General features: G+C 39.0%; 1 protein-coding gene across 5 annotated transcripts in view; it reads right to left on the reverse strand.

The window, feature by feature from the left end:
- Positions 1-1192: 1192 nt before the first annotated feature.
- Positions 1193-15050, reverse strand: part of LOC114474023 (zinc finger protein OZF-like) — a 122123-nt gene continuing 108265 nt past the window's right edge. For 3 of the 5 annotated variants that reach the window (XM_028463870.1, XM_028463869.1, XM_028463872.1), the window contains one exon: positions 1193-2815. In XM_028463870.1, the coding sequence (XP_028319671.1) occupies positions 1515-2815 (1301 nt within the window). In that variant the 3' untranslated portion in view covers positions 1193-1514. Of the gene's footprint in view, positions 2816-5721; positions 5920-9232; positions 9483-15050 lie in introns of those variants that run through there. The other 2 variants (XM_028463875.1, XM_028463874.1) reach the window with 2 other exon arrangements.

Consider the following 15050-nt stretch of genomic DNA (forward strand, 5'->3'; position numbering starts at 1 on the left):
ATCCCTGGGTGGGTGCTGAGGTTCTATGCTGACCAGCTCTCTGAGGTGATGAAAGACAACTTTAACACTTCCCACATACAGTCAGCGGCCCCCACCTGCCTGATGACTGCCACCATCATTCCTGTCCCCAAAGGCTCCACAGTGACATCCCTGAATGAATCAGCCTGTGGCCATGAAGTGCTTTAAGAAACTGGTCATGACTCAGATCAAGGATACCATTGATATCACTGTGGATCCACATTAGTACGGGTACAAGAGAAACAGATCAACAGAAGATTCCATTTCCTCCATGGTCCACACCGCATGCACACACCTGGACAGTGGACACCAAGGGCTCCTATGTCCGTCCGTCTTCATTTTGTGAACTTCATTTCAGCCTTCAACACCATCAGAGGCTGGTCCACACACTCAGCACACTGGAACTAGGCTTCCCCCTCTGTAACTGGGTCCTGGACTTCTTATCAAACAGGCCAGTCTGTGACGTACCACGACAGATCCTCCTCCCCCATCGTTCTCAGCACTTGAAATCATAGTAAATACTAATTCAGATGATCTGCATATTCTCGTTAATTCCATAATTTATCCTCTTTATTCTTTTTATTCTGTTTTTTTATTATAAAGTGTCCTTGGGTGACCTGAAAGGTGCTTTTAAATAGAAAATATTATCTAACCAGCTGATAGCGTAGTGTTTTCATGATTAAAACAAGGTGTATTTTTATTATTTCTAAAAAAGTTACCTCATTCAGATGTACATATACAGTATGTTCATAACAGCAACTATTCACAATAATGAAACAATACTTATAAAATGGTAAATATGCAAGTTTATAATGTGAGGTAAAATTTAATCTTGAGTCACAATGTCGATCAATGCCAACCACAGTCAAACACATTACAATATACAACTATGGATGCTGCACAGAAAAAAAATGCAAGAATATGAGAAGAAAATAAGTTATTTGACAAAAAATACTATACAATAAAGGTAAAAGAAATGAACAATCATTTATATACATACAAATACATAAGAATATAAAAATAAAATAAGGCATTTGACAAAGAAATGAACTGAATAAATAAATAAAATAAATAAGAATTATATACAATAAAAGTTGAAAAAACTTACAATTATATATATATATAAATGCATACATACACTGTATAATAAATAACAATTATTATTTCCTGTTATAAGACCACATTAAAACCATAGATGGTGACAAAATGTAGAACAGAAGTGTTTTTCCATTGGTCGATCTTAAATGTGTTTTAAAGCATTACAAAATGACATCTTTCAAAATGATGTGATTATTAAGACACGTGAAAACCAGTAAGAAAACCTTAAAATCTATCCTGAAACACACAGGAAGCCAATGCAGAGATTTTAAAATTGGTGTAATGAGTTGATCCCCTCCTCCTAAATCACAAACATGTTTTTTCTCCTGTGTAGCTCCTCATGTGTCAGAAAAGATTTGGTTTATCTGTTACACTTTGACCACAAACATCACAAAACATTAACCTTCAGTGTGAGTTCTCATGTGTCGCTTCAGATCAAACCTGCGGTAAAACCTTCGACCACAAACATCACAAACATGGGGTTTCTCTCCTGTGTGAATTATCATGTGTCCAGAAAGACTAGCCTTAGAAGCAAATTGTTTTCCACAAACATCACAATCAAAAGGTTTTTCTCCTGTGTGGCAACTCATGTGTTCTGAATGTCTCGTCCTTTGAGTGAATCCTTCATCACATGAATCAAAACCACAGGGTTTCTCCCCCGTGTGAATTCTAATGTGTCGTTTAAGTTCAGACTTGCGAAAAAACCCTTTAACACACATGTCACAACCAAAAGGTTTCTCTCCTGAGTGGACGATCATGTGTCTTTTTAAAGACTCATTGCGCCCAAAGCGCTTTCCACAAAAATCACAACTAAAAGGTTTCTCTCCTGTGTGAATTCTTGTGTGGATCTTCAGATTTGCTCTGTTGCTAAATCGTTTCTCACACACATCACAAACACAAGGTTTCTGTCCTGTGTGGATTATCCTGTGTGCGAAAATACTCTTCTTATTAGTAAATCGTTTCCCACAAACATCACAACCAAAGGGTTTCTCTCCTGTGTGAATTCTCATGTGATTAACCACTTCTAGCTTGGTAATAAATCTTTTCTGACAAACATCACATTCATTGGGTTTCTCTCCTGAGTGGATAAACATGTGAGACTTCAGATGAGTCTTGTCTCTAAATCGTTTCCCACACACGTCACAACCAAAAGGTTTCTCTCCTGTGTGAATTCTCATGTGGATCTTTAGATTTGTTCTGTCGCTAAAATATTTCCCGCACACGTCACAACCAAAGTGTTTTTCTCTTTTCCGTGATGTTCCTTTGGTGTTCTCAGTCCTAACCTCAGATGTTTGAAAGCTCTCACAGCTCATGTCCATGTGTTCACTCTGAGCTTCAGACTGGGACAAAGGTTCCCTCCAATCCTCACTGTCTTCAGTGTCAGAGCAGTCTGTTTCCTCTCCATCACTGTCTGGTTGTGTACAAGTGTTTGCTGCTTCTGGGCCTTCACTGATGTCTCCATTTGGTTCTACTTTCATGAGTTTAGCTGAGCTGCAGGTTGAAGGTTCTCCTTTGATGTTCTCCTCACTTTGTCTCCAGTGTAGCAGAGAACACTGAGCTTCCTCCTCTTCATCTTCAGTCTTCACAGTAACAGCCGTGATATCTGTCTCCTGCTTTTCCTCCAGACTTTCCCACAGTTCTTCCTCTTCCTTCTTTATGTGGAGATGATCCTGGAGCTGCAGACCATGAGTGGATTCTCCTTTACAGGAAACAAAAAAGTTTTGTTTGATTTTGTTAGTGTATATTTTTCCATCAATTTTGTTATTTTTGTAATTTTGTATGTTTTTGAAAGTCATTTTGTTTGTTTGTATTATTTTTGCATTATTTTGTAGTTTTTTTTAGGAAACGCCACACATTTACACATTACACATTGTTCAAAGTAAACAGACTAAATGTTTCTACAAAATGTCATGATATGACAAACTTCAGCTTCTGGAATATAAATATTTCTATAACACAGACTAAACCCTCACCAACACATTTCCACCATATTTTTCACTGTAAAACGAGTTCACAGGTTCACAATATAACTAGTTTTTATAGTTTCTGTTTCCACTGTATCCAGAATAACAATAATCTTTCTCAACAACAACTGTTGATTGATTTGTCACATGACTGTTCCAGGGTTTAAGTTTGTTTTAATTAGTTTCACATCTACCTGTAGCTCTTTGTTTTTTAGACTGATGACAACTGGTTTGTAGTTTTATTTTAGCAAGTTTCACTTTTACAGTTACAGTTGGAACCTTTGTAACTGAATATCCTAGTTACATTACAGCAACCAAATTAAACTATACCAACTAAGTGAATTAATAAAAATGGCCTGTGTAAAGGCTTTTTCAATTTCAAAAATTATCTTGTGAAATCTGTGATCAGTTGACCTAAACAACTCAAAGAATCGGAATCGTTTAGACCAGGAATCGAAATTGAGAATCGGAATCAGAATCGTTAAAATTTAAACAATGCCCAACCCTAGCAAACAGGAAAGACTCTGTGGTGTGTAGGTGACCAGCCATGTTATTTCTTGGCAGAAATGCTTTTAAACACTTGCTGTACATTCAGCTGACATAAAAATCTTGTTTTCAAATATGTAGAATAATTGTGAATTTATCAGTAGCAGTAGTAGTTTTAATATTTTAGTTAATTTTTTGCAGGCACCTTTTATGTTCGTCAAATGTATTTAAAAGAAACTAAAATTAAAGAATGTTATATAACTGTTGAACCTTGTCATAATTGTATTTATTTATATATTTTTTTTAATTTAAAAAAAAAATGTTTATTAGTCCTAGTCTCGGCTCCTGGAAGTCTCGTCTTGGTCTCGGTGCATTCTGGTCTCGGATAGAGTGATCTTGAACACAACACTAGGTGAAACAACAGAAGCTATGCCCCCACAGCACAGCTCCTTACCCTGGATGTCCACTGGATCCGTTACTGCACTGTAACTGCTCCGCTGCGTTACTGCAGCGCCATCTGCTATCAAGCAATCTCCACCGCCTCTGGTTTTGCTGCGTGTCTGTTGCAGCAAGGACTCGGGAGATGCTGCTAATTCACATTTAATCATGTGCAAGTTGTATTGTATATAAAGAGCCACACAAAGGCAAACAAACTTTGTGTCCTTCAAGAGCAGCATCTGGAAATCAACTTGGTCCTGTTGGTAAGATCTTCAGCATTTGTGATATAACCATGGGCAAGCGCAATATTTTTACTTGTATACGAAACAGATAATACATGATGGTCATCGATCTACATACAGTATCTATACTATAATGCAAGAAAGGTCTGTGTGTGTGTGTGTGGAACAAATATCTCCTCGACATGGTATGTGTTCGACCTGAGACTTTGTCAATTGCTTCCAAATACCCCGCGTTTGTACATCCGTTATTTTGGAGTAATTTGATCATTTCAAAATGTTTATTTTAATTTTATTTCACCTGGACGGCAGAGTCAGGATTGCCCAGAAGTGAAACTTATTCAGCTTTTGACCTCAGTGTGTGAGGGGGTGCTAGCACACCATCTATATCTACAGTATTTCACTGCACAGCTCCCATCCGGTGCGTGCCAGAGCTCCTGTGGACTTCTCTTTTGAAGAAACATACTTTTTTTACTGTTCCTTATTTGGTGATTACATTTGAATACGTTTATTTTCATGTTAGTTTGACCGTTCGCTATTTAGACCAGACGGAGGGGACCCGGATGTTATTGACGGGCTGTGTTGAAAGCTGCACATTTCTCCGCGGATACAGCATAATAAATGCTGATATTTTCAACACGTGCTATATAACCAAATGCTCACCTTGGATGTACATGCTGAATGCACACACAGCCGTTTAGGGAGAGAGTTGTGACAACGGAAGAGTTCCCGAAAGTTTCAAATAGTTCAGATTTAGAATAACATTTAATACATTAATAGATTCATCATTAACCTAAGAAAAATAATAAACAACATTAATATGTCCATTTCAGTGCCTGTTCCTAGGAGAACAGCTGCTTTGTTGCTTCTGCTTGCAAGACTGCAAAAGAGAACAAGCCTGGACTGGGTCCATTCATTGAATCAGCGCAGGCAGCAACAAGGAGATTGCCGCCTGTGCTGGGCTCCAGCATACTGCAGCAGTTACGGTGCTGTACTGGTGCAGATTTGCATGGGATGGAAATTGACACAATGACTTTAATGGAAACTAAGGATGCACCGATTGATCGGTGCCGATTTCCCTTATTTTGGTGCATGTGAAACCAATCTTTTCGGACGATCTTTTCTACCTCCGCAAACATCTGAAAGCAGAACAAAGTAACCTAAAGGTCCATTTTGGTTAAGTCATTGCCGTAAGCACTCCACTCTAAGCAGCTCCTCTCTCCCGCTTCAGTGAGAAGGGCAGCGGGAGGCTTCCTAAACGTACCACGGCAAAATTTAAGCAGTTAAGAATTACATTCTGCGTGAACTCATCCTTTAGTAACTTAGTAAGTTGACCATTATACCGAAAAACAGAGCCGTTTATGACAAGGGAAGTGATGAGCTAGCTGTCTCTCAGTCTCGCACGCACCCACACACTTCTACTTTCATGAGTTTAGCTGAGCTGCAGGTTGCAGGTTCTCCTTTGATGTTCTCCTCACTTTGTCTCCAGTGTAGCAGAGAACACTGAGCTTCCTCCTCTTCATCTTCAGTTTTCACAGTAACAGCCGTGATATCCGTCTCCTGCTTTTCCTCCAGACTTTCCCACAGTTCTTCCTCTTCCTTCTTTATGTGGAGATGATCCTGGAGCTGCAGTCCATGTTTAGAGGAAACACCATCAGGAACATCTGCAGGCAACACTGAACACAACCAGGACCATCAGAGACGTCTCTACACTCATTATTCACATCATTAGACTCAACTATACTTTACATATCAGTCTAATTATGTAATGATTATTATAAATGACATTTACAATACGAGTATGAGTGAATGTGTGTGTGCACTGATATTTATGTATGTGTGACGCTCCACGGCAAAACAAGCACAAACACTTTAGATTTATCAGAAGACAGTGATATTTTTTTGCTAAATATACTTGTTGAAGTTATAAATAAAGCACTCCATGCTTCAAATAACAGTATCAGATGTTTTAAAATGATAAACTTTGTTTTTAAAACGTCTTGTTTTGGTGCTGAGCAGCTTCTATGTTTCAGAGGAGGAAAATCCACAGCTGATGAACATAAAGGCTTTCTTTAGTTATTTACATACTTTAGTTATTGGTTCGGTCCAATAAACTACATGTTGAAGTAAAACACATGGCTGCTTTAGCATCTATTCTGATTATGAGTTGGAACAAAAGTACGCAGCACGTAAAATGTGGTGACTACATCTGTGCTGTTAAAGTGTGAGCTGTGTTGTTATCACTGCTGCTGACACCCCAGACAAGCCCCTAAACAAGCCACACTACAGAACTCACTCACACATGCTGTCCCTAAGAGACAGACAGACTAAAGTGGGTCACATGCTAATATTGCTATAGAAGTGCATGTGTTACTTTTTGCACCAGTGATGCCTGAATCCTCGTTTTGTGAAACTTTAGTGAGAATAAAAAATGGTCCAAAAGTCCAAACAGGATGTTGGGTCATTTCATGTCATTTTAATAAATGGTCCACGCACTTCTATCTAAAATATTCAGAAAGGTTTACTAATTGTTCTATAATTATTCAATAAGCACACTGTTTTTTTTTTCATCGGATGAATATTTAAATTTTTTTTAGATATGGCCAATTTAGTGAGGGGGAATTGTTTCGATTTTTGCACTTGTATCTTAATACTGTTGACTAATAAAATGCACTTATAGGACTGTTGTATTAAAGCAATATTACACTGGAGGTCGTGCTGTTGTGCTGAATATCAGCATGGCGTGATTATCTACGATGCTTAATTATAAACTAATTTCTCATGTTCTACATTTACGATTTTTGGGGTTTTTTCTTTTAAAATACATGAATATAAATCAGAATGTGATGGCGAGGAGTCGTCGATGGTCTATGCTTGACCTGGAACGATGGGAATAAATAAGTATGTTCTGACTTTAATCTCAGGTTTCTGTTTTTAGGAAACAGTAAACTCATGGTGAAAACTGTTGTTGTATTCATGAGTGATCTAAGTGTGACTGAATATCAATTAACTCTATATAAATGAGTATATAATCTAAATTTTTCTCCTATTATTTGTCTTATTTCTGTATTTGTGGCTGCTGTACCAATCAGACAGGGTGATACTAAAACCCAGAAATATCCATAAACATTTCTGAGACAAAGCGGAGAGGAGACAGAAAATTCTTCCTCGTACTGCTATAATATAATAAGTTCATCATTGTACCGGTTGTTAGAGCTACTATCTTTACCAAGGACATGATATTTATTTCTGATTATTGTTTTGCAGAGTTCTATTGGTCTTTATTTACCAGTGAGTAGTTCCTACAGCATTCCATCAGGCAGCAGCACCGCTCGGAAACACTTGAAAACCAGTTTTTATTTATATATTTATTTTTATTATTGAAATCATAGTACATACTAATGTTTTGCATATTCTCTGTAATTCCATATTTTCGCCTCTTTATTCTTTTCTTCTTTGTATTCTGTTTTTATTGTAAAGTGTCCTTGGGTGGCGTGAAAGGCTCTTTTAAATAAAAAAATTATTATTATTATTATCTAACCAGCTGAGTGTGGGTCACATTGTTTTCATTATTTGAAAAAGTTGTATCTTTATTATTATTAAAAGGTTACCTCATTCATATGTACATATACGTTCATAACAGGAACAATTCACAATAATAAAACAATATTTATAAACTGGTAAATATACAAGTTTATAGCGTGAGGTAAACTTTAATTTTCAGGCACAATGTCGATCAATGCCAACCACAAATCAAACACATTACAATATACAATTATAGAAGCTGCATGGAAAAAAATAAGAAAATAAGGCATTTAACAAAAAAAATTATATACAATATAGGTCGAATACATTTACAATTATATATATAAAGAATTGTGATAACTGTAGTTTTCTTTATAACATTGTGGATACAGAGCATTAAGTGAAAGTCACTGAGAGGTTGATCTACATTAAAACATCTACTGACGTCTGTAGTAAAGTTCTCTGAATACAAACCTGTGGATAATATAAAGGAGGAGATGATAATTTAAATAAATCCACTTTTAAGGCTCGATTGTTTTTTTTATTGTTATAGAGTTAAATCTGTAGATCACACATCTTTGAAGGTATTATAGTGCAGTGAATTGTGACACTGCTCTTGGAAATGATGGGTCACGGGTTCGCGTCCCGCTTCAGTGTTTTTTAATGACATTTTTCAGGACGTAGAGATGACTCTGGCGACAATATTACATTAAAAATCAATATAAATGATTCGATATCAAACGGCAGTCATTGTCTTTATATCCAGTGTAACAGGAGGGCTCTCTATGCAGACATCCTATGCTGCTGACACGTCTACTCAGACACATTTTATTCATCTCTCGTCACGTCACTTAAGCAATAAAGTGATGAAGCGACCAAAAAGTGTGACTAATTACAGGTGATTTGAGCCACTATTGTCACTGAAGACTGAACACACCTTTAGAACAGGCTCATATTCCTCAAACACCGGCTTATTTCATCCATTAAGGTGAATAAATCACTCTGTTCCGGGTGGTTGTCATGGCAGCTCGATTAAATCTCTGATCCATTGATGATGGCTTTTTATCCCGCGTGCATGTCAGTAACCCAAGGTTTACATACTCAGGGTTGATCGACCCACTTCATACCAGCTGTAATGGAATCAGATACCCAGAGTTTCCCATCACTGGGTTTGTTGACCCAGAGTTTATGGATAGACTCAGAGTTTGTTAACCCTCTTTTATGGAACACACCTCTGGTAGAATATTGTAGGAACTATTCACCGGTAAATAAAGCCTAATAAAACTCAGCAAAACAATAATGAGGAATAAATATGTTGTCTCTGGTAAATATAGTAGCTCTAACAACCGGTCTAATGCATTTACTCTGTCTCCGGGTTTTAGTATCAGCCGATCAGATGTCTCATTGTGGGACTAACAGAGTATTATCTGATCTTATCTGATGATAAAAGTGAAAAGTCCAAACCTGCAGAGTGTTGTTCAGCTGAAGAGTCTGTCATCATGTTGCTAAAGCTAAGCTAAAGACTCGAAGGTGTCGCGGTCAATCTGGTGACCGTGTTAGCTTGTGAACGACCTTCGTTTACGTCTTTTCCCTCCAATGAAGAATGGTTCATTAAACACTCTATTGTACAGCACAGATGTGTGCTCGGTTTATCTGAACTCTTTAAACTGATCATTACAAACACACGGAGAACCGTTCATTTCTTCTTCTTCTGTGGTTTTTAATGGTGGTTGACAGTAACACAAAGCGCACTTTACTGCCACTTAGCGGACGATCAGCAGCTTTTTTTTTTTTTTTAAATTTCTAAAGATTCTTCTTGTCTGCACATGCGGTCAAAGGTCAACACCACAGGAAGTGCAATCATTATGAGACAGCAATGCATATTTTGTTATTGCAATAAAATACATTGATTTATCTTATTGCTTAATTGTGACCATCACCAGCCCTCCCTAAGGAAGGGTAAGAAATCTTTTATTATAGGGAGGATATAAAAAGGAGAGCAGTGTTACACCTAAGTGGAGGGGGAGGGGAAAGGGGAGGGGAAAGGGAGCAGGGAGGAGAGACTCAAGGCAGGAAATAGAAAAGGTGGGGAAGAATTGACTGTTCTTCGTATACCAGCATATGTGCAAAAAAAAAAAAAAAAAAACGCTACTGCAAGCCCAGGAACTGCCCTGGGCCCGCAGATGCAGCCAGGCCAGCAGAAAGAGCGGAGGCCAGGGAGCCCCAGGCAACCCCCCCGTGGCCGAGCAACCCCCCAGGTGCCCCCAAGATCAGCAGCTTTGACATTGGATGAACTTTTTGTTTTTCTTATTTTGTTAATAATATTATAGGAAAAATTCAAGGCTACAACATAATGTGACATCATCAACAAATGTACAAAGGCTGATTTGAAATACTTTGAAAAATATTGACAAACCTATTCACAAACAGGCCAATCTTAATAATAACACAGTTCTCTAAAATATTAAAACAAATATTTATAAACAGATTTGACAGTTTTTATAGGGGGAAAATTAATTAATAACAGATAGGCAGTATGGTTTCGGGAATAATCGATCAACAGCACAAGCACGAACATATTTAATTGTAGAAATAACAGATAGTATTGATAAAACAGAATATATAATTGGAATGTTCTTAGATCTTAAGAGGGCAGTTGACCACAGTATACTTATAAGAAAAATAGAAAAGTATGGTTTTAGGTGGATTGTTTTGGACTGAATAAAAAGTTATTTATGCAACAGAAAACAGTTTGTACAGATATCCCAGAACAAATCATGTTGTTTGAATATTAAATGTGGGGTAGCACAGGGGTCAATTTCGTGGCCAAAATGTTCATAATGTATATCAATGATATTGGGGATAGTCATTATGGAGATGTGTAAATTAAAAAAATGGTTTGATCTTAATAATTATCATTAAACCTAAATAAAACTAATTTTATGTTATTTGGAAATCAGAAAAATAAATAGATGTAAAAGTAAATCAATCAATCAATCAATCAATCTTTATTTGTATAGCGCCAAATCATAACCAATGGTATCTCAAGGCACTTTACAGTAGAGCAGTCTTAAGGACGGACTCTTCATTTTATGGATACACACATATGCATGTATACGTATATACACATACATATGTATCCCACACCCAACATGAATTCATCATGGCGGCAAGGAAAACCTTCTGTTAAGCAGCAGGAACCTTGTGTGGATCCCATTCCTATGATGAACAGCCATCCACGTTATGCTGTGTTGGGTGTGTGCAGAGAAAAGGGTGGAGACAGAGCCGCTGAGTCTCTGTAACTCCACACTGAGGATCCCACGGACCTGCAAGACAAAAGCCAGAAGGAGTACAGGAGCAAACACACAAGGGAAGAAGCAGACATAGAGGGAGTGTTTGAAAGAGGAATGGGACCCTCTCCGGTCCCTCTCTAACCTAAATGACCTCTCTCTTAACGCCCTCTCCAACCTCTCTCCAACCGAGCATGCCAGACCCCCCCCCCCCCCCGGCAGTCTATGCCTATTGCATCTTAATTATGAGCTATGAGCTGGTTCCTAACTAAAAGCTTTATCAAAGAGGAATGTTTTGAGCCTAACCTTAAAGGTAGAGATAATATAGGGGGCATATAGGGGCAATATAGACAATTTTGGGTGTGATCTTGGACCACAAGATCTCCTGGAAATCACACATTAAATACATTAAAGGGAAGTTGGCGAGTAGTATTTTTATTGCTGTGCTGGGCAAACAAGGTACGTTCTTAATCAAGAAGCATTGCACACTTTTTGTTGTACAAAGAGTAAAACTGATGAACTCATAACTGATCACTTTCTCCTTTCATTCAATGCTGCTCTCACCATTACTACCACTAAGCTCTCATATCATTCCGCAACATTAAAAATATAAATCTCAACACCCTCACCTCCAGTATTGACCACCACCTGGACATAAATACATTTTCCACCCCTGATGAACTGGTTATGAATTACACTACACACCATTCCATTCTCAACTCCCTGGCTCCGTTAAAATCCATGTCTGTTTCATTCTCTACTCCTGCCCCTTGGTTCACACACCATCTCCGGCTCATGAAAGCCAGAGGTCGCCAAATCGAGCGCCTCCATAAAAAAAAACCAACCTCACTATTCACAAAGACATGTACAATAACCACATCCTCCAGTACAAAGAGTCCATTGCTATAAAGAAATCAAAATATTATTCCAGTTTAATCAGTTCAAATAAAGGTAACTCCAAGTCTCTGTTTTCTCTCCTCAATAAACTCACCTGCCCCCCTGACTCACTGCCACCTCATTTCTACTCATCCTGTTAAACCTTAATGTCATTTCTCTCCTCAAAAATCCAGAACATTCATCGCCACCTCAGTCAGAACTCTCCTATCCCCATCCCACCAGAATCCTTCCCATTTAATCATTCCTTTTCCACTTTCCAACTCCCCACTCCCTCTGAAATCTCAGACCTCATCCGTCAGTCCAACCCATCCTCTTGTCAGTTGGACCCTCTCCCCACATTCCTGGTCAAAGCCTCCCTCTCCTCTCTGATTACCATCATATCTGCCATCATCACTCATCTATCATCACTGGAACTGTTCCCTCATCCTTCAAAACTGCTGCAATAACCCCAATCCTAAAAAAAAACAATCTCAATAACTTCCGTCCCATCTCAAATCTCGCCTTCAACAGTAAAATTCTCAAAAAAAACATTTGCCTGCCATCTTCACTCTCACCTATCACACAATAACCTTTATGAACAGTTCCAGTCCGGTTTTCGCCCCCTCCATAGCACTGAAACAGCACTCATAAAAATAACCAACGACCTCCTCGTGGCAGCTGATTCTGGACTCCTCACCATCCTCATCCTCCTCGACCTGAGTGTGGCATTTGACCATCTCTCACACCACCCTTCTGAACAGATTAGCTTCCATCGGCATTACCCACACCCCCCTTAACTGGTTTAAATCCTATCTCTCAGGCCACACTCAGTTCATCCAGCTCAAATCCTTCAAATCTAAACCCTCCCCTGTCACTACAGGTGTGCCCCAGGACTGAGCCCTGGGGCCCCTTCTCTTAATTATTTACCTTCTCCCCCTTGGCAATATCTTCCGTAAATTTGGCATTCATTTTCACTGCTACGCAGATGACACCCAGCTACCTGACCAGTAAACCATCTTCTACCCCCCCCCCCCCCCCCCCCCCCACCCTTCCCTTATTGACTGTATTACAGAAGTTAAATCATGGTTAAATAATAATCTCCTAAAACTCAACAGTGACAAAACAGAGGTTCTCCTCATTGGTATAAAATCAACACTTTCCAAATCCAATAGTTTCTGCATCCACATGACAACTCCTCCATTTCCCCCTCCCCACAGGTTAAGAGTCTGGGTGTCATCCTCGACAGCACTCGTACAAATCCCAAATCAATAATATCAGCCGGTCTGCATTCCATCTCCGCAACATTAATCGCCTCCGCCCCTCCCTCACCCCTCACACTGCCACTATCCTTGTCCACAGTCTCGTCACTTCCAGGCTCGATTATTGCAATTCTGTTTGGTCTCCCCAGCAAATCCCTCCATAAACTTCAGTTAGTCCAGAACTCAGCTGCCCGCATCATCACCAAAACCCCCTCTATCTCCCACATCACTCCTGTCCTCCGCCAGTTCCATTGGCTTCTCATTCAATCTCACATCCACTTCAAGATCCTTCGGTTAACTTTTCAGGACATTCACCTCACTGCCCCCCTTACTTGACTGATCTCATCCACGTCCACACTCCATCTCGCTCCCTCAGATCATCTTCCTTCATTCATCTGTTCCCTCCACCAGCCTGCCTTACCACCATGGGGAGCAGAGCTTTCAGCCGCTCTGCTCCCCGGCTCTGGAACTCACTACCTCTGGATTTCAGGAGCATGGACTCATTCTCACAATTCAAAGCCGGACTCAAAACTCACTTATTCACAACAGCATTTCCCACCTGACCCCCCTGCTCTGTCTCTGTGTTTTAGCTTCATTTTTACTGTGGTTTTTATACTGTTTTAGCTTAAATTTTATTGTGGTTTTATGTTGTTGTGGTTTTATCATGTACTGTTAAGTGCCCTTGGGTCACCTGGTGACTTGATAATATGTGTACATACATCTTTATATTTGTTTCCACATGGCTTATATACATGATATGTATTAACATAAATACTGCAGATAAACAAATAAACTGCTCATAAGTGAAAGGAGTGTTAAAAAGTCCCCGTGTTGTTGTTGCTCTATATCAGAACTCGTGGAATGTCTCTTGTCCAATCAAATGACTTTGTCGGAACTAGGGGTGAGTATTGGCAAGGATGTTGCAATACAATACGTATCACAATACTTGGGTCACAACACAATATTATCACAATATATATGGGATATCACGATACATTGCGATATTCTACCCAGTTAATAACAAAATTAAACGTAGAGATGAAAAATCAAGTTGCTGTATATGTTCATCAGAAGATATTGTTCATTCAGAGGACAAATTGAGTCAAAACTATTTGCTTCAAATCATTCTATTTATTATTATTATATCTACCGGAGTGGAGGTGCGGAAGTGGCATCATTTTCAAGGTTTTTATGTAGGAACAGGAGCTGGTCAACATGCCCAGTAGTTTGGCTGCTCTTTGAGAAGTGACAATGTCTCCAGCACTAGAAAACACACAAAATGTGAAAAATACAATAAGAAAAATATTGATTATAGAAAAAATATATTTTGTTTCCTCACAGGAGTTAAAAAAAAATTAATAATAAATAATTATATTTCTTTTTTTTTATTTTTTTTTTTATATCACTTATTTGCCTCCGGCCGCGCCACCACACACACCCACCTAGCACGGCCCAGGGGAGGCCCCACAACTCACCCTACCCTCCCCCCGAAGCTACACAAGCCGGCCCCTGCGGTCCTCCAAGTGAGCCCCCGAGGAGGAGGGGGAGGGGGCGGCCCGGCCCACCGCGCCAGCGGCACGCTCAGCGAAGGCGCGCCCCAGGGAACCAGGCCAAGGCGCCCAGACCGGCCGGCGGAGCAACCCACCGAAATAATTATATTTCTAAAAAAAAAAAAAAAAAAAAAAAAAAAAAAAAAAAAAAAAAACGGAATTTAAAAAAATGTAAGTGGAAAACACGGAATTTAAAAAAATAAATAAAACGGAATTTGGTAAATAATAAAACAGATTTCATAAGGACCTAAACTACCTCATCATAACACTAAGTTAGCGGATGTCGGCACGGCTGCAGCATGGCTAG

This window comes from Gouania willdenowi, chromosome 13 (assembly GCF_900634775.1).
Source record: "Gouania willdenowi chromosome 13, fGouWil2.1, whole genome shotgun sequence".
Lineage (NCBI taxonomy): Eukaryota > Metazoa > Chordata > Actinopteri > Blenniiformes > Gobiesocidae > Gouania > Gouania willdenowi.